The sequence below is a fragment of the Nicotiana tomentosiformis genome, chromosome 11 (assembly GCF_000390325.3).
Source record: "Nicotiana tomentosiformis chromosome 11, ASM39032v3, whole genome shotgun sequence".
NCBI classification, from domain to species: domain Eukaryota; kingdom Viridiplantae; phylum Streptophyta; class Magnoliopsida; order Solanales; family Solanaceae; genus Nicotiana; species Nicotiana tomentosiformis.
In genome coordinates, this window is record NC_090822.1 from 38790577 (window position 1) to 38794847 (window position 4271).

General features: G+C 43.1%; 1 protein-coding gene across 1 annotated transcript; it reads right to left on the bottom strand.

Moving 5' to 3' along the window:
• Positions 1-2455: 2455 nt before the first annotated feature.
• LOC138901290 (uncharacterized) lies at positions 2456-3940 on the bottom strand. Its single transcript, XM_070189043.1, has one exon. It carries the CDS (start codon positions 3938-3940, stop codon positions 2456-2458), a length of 1485 nt encoding a protein of 494 aa, XP_070045144.1.
• Between the last annotated feature and the right edge of the window lie 331 nt (positions 3941-4271).

Genomic DNA, 4271 nt, shown 5'->3' on the forward strand with positions numbered 1-4271 from the left:
ATAATCCGCCAACGCTTGCCCTTTGACTGCCTTCTGAGTTACATAAATAATGTCGAACTCACTTAGCAATATCTGCCATTTTGCTAACTTTCCCATAGGCATGTGTTTCTAGAAGATGTATTTCAGCGGATCCATCCTTGATATGTGATATGTGGTGTAGGCATAGAAGTAGTGCCTCAACTTTTGAGCTATCCATGACAAAGCACAGCAGATGCGCTCCAGCAAAGAGTACTGTGCTTCGTAAGGTGTGAATTTCTTGCTTATATAATATATTGCTTGCTCCTTTCTTCTAATTTCATCATGTTGTCCCAAAACGCAACTGAAAGCTCCATCCAGTACAGACAAATAAAGCAGCAGTGGTCTTCTTGGCTGTGGTGGGACCAGAACGGGCGGTTTGGATAAATACTCCTTGATTTTGTCGAGGCTTTCTAACATTCTTCAGTCCAACTTGTTGCGGCATCTTTTTTTAGCATTTTGAAGATCATCTCACAGATCACAGTTGATTGTGCTATGAAACGGCTGATATGGTTCAGACGCCCTTAGAAGCTCATCACATCTTTCTTTTTCTTCGGCGGTGGCAAGTCCTGGATAGCTTTGATCTTTGACGGGTCCAATTCAATCCCTCGACGACTGATGATGAATCCTAGCAATTTTCCGGCAGGGACTCTGAAGGCACACTTTGTAGGATTCAGTTTCAGATTGTACCTTCGAAGCCGATCAAAGAATTTCCTCAAATCTGCTATATGATCTGTGCTTCTTCTTGATTTGATGATGACGTCATCCACGTACACCTCTATTTCCTTGTGTATCATGTCGTGGAAAATGGTTGTCATGGCTCTCATGTAAGTGGCTCCAGCATTCTTTAAACCAAACGACATTATTTTATAGCAGTACATCCCCCATGGTGTGATAAAGGCTGTGTTTTTGACATCCTCTTCATCCATCCAGATATGATGAGACCCCGCGAAGCAATCCACAAAAGACAAGAGTTCATGCTTGGCACGGTTGTCGATCAGTATGTGTATATTAGGCAATGGGAAATCATCTTTGGGACTCGCTCTGTTTAAATCTCGATAATCGACACACACTCTGACCTTCCCATCTTTCTTCGGGACTGGCACGATGTTGGCCAACCAAGTCGGATATTCAACCACTCTGAGAACCTTGGCTTTGATTTGCTTGGTGACCTCCTCTTTTATCTTCAAACTCATATCCGGCTTGAATTTTCTGAGCTTCTATTTTACCGGTGGACACATGGGATCGGTAGGTAGCTTGTGAGCTACTATGGATGTGCTCAAACTAGTCATATCATCGTAGGACCATGCAATACCCTTTTAGGAATCGGACATACTCTTCCTTATATGATGGTGATAGGTGAATGCTTATACGTGTTTTCTTGATCATTTCAGAGTCCCCTAAGTTAACTGTCTCAGTCTCGTCCAAATTAGACTTAGGCTTGTTTTCAACGTTTTCCACTTCTCTGACAATTTCCTTAGGTATTATGTCGTCTCCCAGATCCCCTGAATCATTATCCTTATGTTGTGTTGCTTCATTACATGTCACAGTCGTATGTTCATTGGGATAGGTAATAATAATGCTGTAGAGAGAAAAACTGTAAAGAATAACAATAAATACTAAAAATAGCAATGCATTAATAAAATTTCAAAAACGTCAACAAGTACGGCTTGATGACTCGAGAAATTATTTCAAAAAAAAAAGTTCAAAACAAAATACTGAAAAATGTCTTAGATGCTCAAAAATTGCTTTAAAATAATTGATTCTAATTGCCAGGCTACCTAGGAACTCGACGGGCCCGGGATGGTACAACAGTCCAATTCTTGAGAGCAGCTCCTTTTTCAACGGTCTGAATGGTAAGGTGTTTCTCCTCCTCCTCCTCAACTATTGCACTGCAATCCATGTCTTCGTCATCCAGAAACAGCTTCCTTATTCCAGCTAAGGCTTCATCTTCCTCAGACTCCCATATCATGTCAGCTTGATGAAATGTCTGGTGCAAATGTGGTACTGGTTGTTCCAACGGATAATAAGGACCACGCCACGGTGGAGACGAATCCTGGCACTCTTGCCAAGTATATTCGTACCCAAGTCCGAAAGTTGTACCATGATGCTTCGGCTGTACTGGTTTGGTGATCCCTTAGAGATTCTTGCCGAGACCCTTGCCAGGTTCATACCCTGTTCATAGCAGTATGCTTTGTATCTTGCTGCTCCACCATTTGTCCTTTTCAATTGCGTTGATGCGCTCAATGCGATGGTATGTTTCTCCACCTAACTTCTTCATATTCTCGATGACCGAAATAGTCTGATTGGTATAAATCGGATTACTTCCGTCTCCGTGGATGATCACCTCTTGGTGGTTCCATTCAAACTTCACGACCTGATGGAGAGTAGAGGCCACTGCCCCAACGACATGTATCGAGGGTCATCCCAATAATAGATTTTAGGTAGCAGATATATCCAGCACTTGAAACTCAACATCAAACCAGGTTGGGCCCATCTGTAGGCTGAGGTTTATTTCTCTGATTGTGGCCCTTTGAGATCCATCAAACACCTTTACATTCATGCTTCCTACTCGTATCTTGTGCAGGCCTTTACACAATCTCTTCAGAGTGGTCAGTGGACATATATTGAGACTCGAACCCCCATCTATCAGGACCCTGGCGACGTATTTATCTTCAAATTGCACTGTGATATGTAGTGCCCTGTTGTAACTTAGTCCTTCTGGTTGCAGCTCGTCTTCATGAAAGGCAATTTTGTGGCTTTCGAGTATTTGCCCGACCATGTTGGCCATTTCCCCACTAGTGATGTTGGTGTGTGCATAGGCTTCACTCAGCACCTTCATCAATGCATTCCTATGTGTCTTAGAGTTTTGTAGTAGTGACAAGATAGATATCTGAGCGGGAGTTTTGTGCAAATAGTCAATCACATAGTATTCTCTTGCTTGCATTTTTCTCCAAAGGTCGTCAGGGCCAGTTTCAATGATAGGATGCTTAGATGCAGCTTCCTTGGTTGTCCCTCCCAAGTGCTCAGGTGTATAAACCCTGCCAGTTCTGTTCATGCCTTGTGTTGTACATGTTTCTTCCATTTTTGCTTTTCCTTTCCTTCTCGCTTCCACAACATAATCCCATGGTATAGCATCAGACTTGTAAGATGGCGTGGGTGCTACCATCACAATGATGGGTGGGGTTACCTCAACTTCAAACGGTGTTGGTGCGGTTACCTCGACTTCAAGCAGTGCTTGGGTTTGTACCACAATGGGCGTGAGGGTGACTGGAGATGTTTTAGGATCATCCCCCTCCCGAATGAGTCCAATTGACCCTTCCAGATCCCATTCCTCATAGGTCTCTATCACATTCACTCCCTCACCTCTATGATCCTGAAGAGGATTATTACGAATATTGGGTGCGGCTTCTTTTTCCTGTATGACCTTGGTGTCGATCAATGTCTGAATCTTGTTTTTCAGAGTGCGACACTCATCAATGGTATGGCCCTTCATGCCCGAGTGATAGGCACATGTATTCTTTGGGTTAATCCACTGAGAAGCATTTTCCATAGAAACGGTGGGAATGGAAGTGACATAACGAGCAACCATCAGTCTCTCGTACAGTTGGTCTATGGGTTCGGCTATTGGATTGTATTGTCTGGGTAGTCTGTGGTCGAAGTTTGTTCTTGGTTTTTGGTAATTTTGGCGAACAGGTGGTGATGAGTGATAATATGCGGGTTGGGTGTTATAGGCATGGTAGGTGGTGGCAAGTTGTTGATATCTGGGGGGTGAGGGCTGGTATGTGGGTGGAGGTATTTGGTATGTGAGAGGAGACTTAGGTCCTTGGGCCATCATTACAGCACACACTTCTTTGTTCTTAGAGATACCTCCTGACTGCAAAGCTTTATTTGTGGCCTGTAGTGCTTCAAAATGTGTCACCATTCCACTCTTAATTCCTTCTTCTATTCTTTATCCCAGCTTGATGATGTCAGAGCATTTATGGTTTTCAATAACCATCAGCCTTTCATAGTACTGCGGGTCTTGAGCTCTGACGAAGAACTTATTCATTTGTTCTTCTTCAAGCATTGGCCTTACCTTTGCAGCTTCAGATCTCCACTGAGTAGCACACTCGCGGAAAGTTTCTGTTTGTTTTTTGAGATTTTGAATGTAGAAAACATCTGGTGCATTTTCTGTGTTGAACCTGAATCTATCCATGAAATTTGATGCCATGATCACCCAATTAACCCACTTCTTCGGGTTTTTACTGATGTAC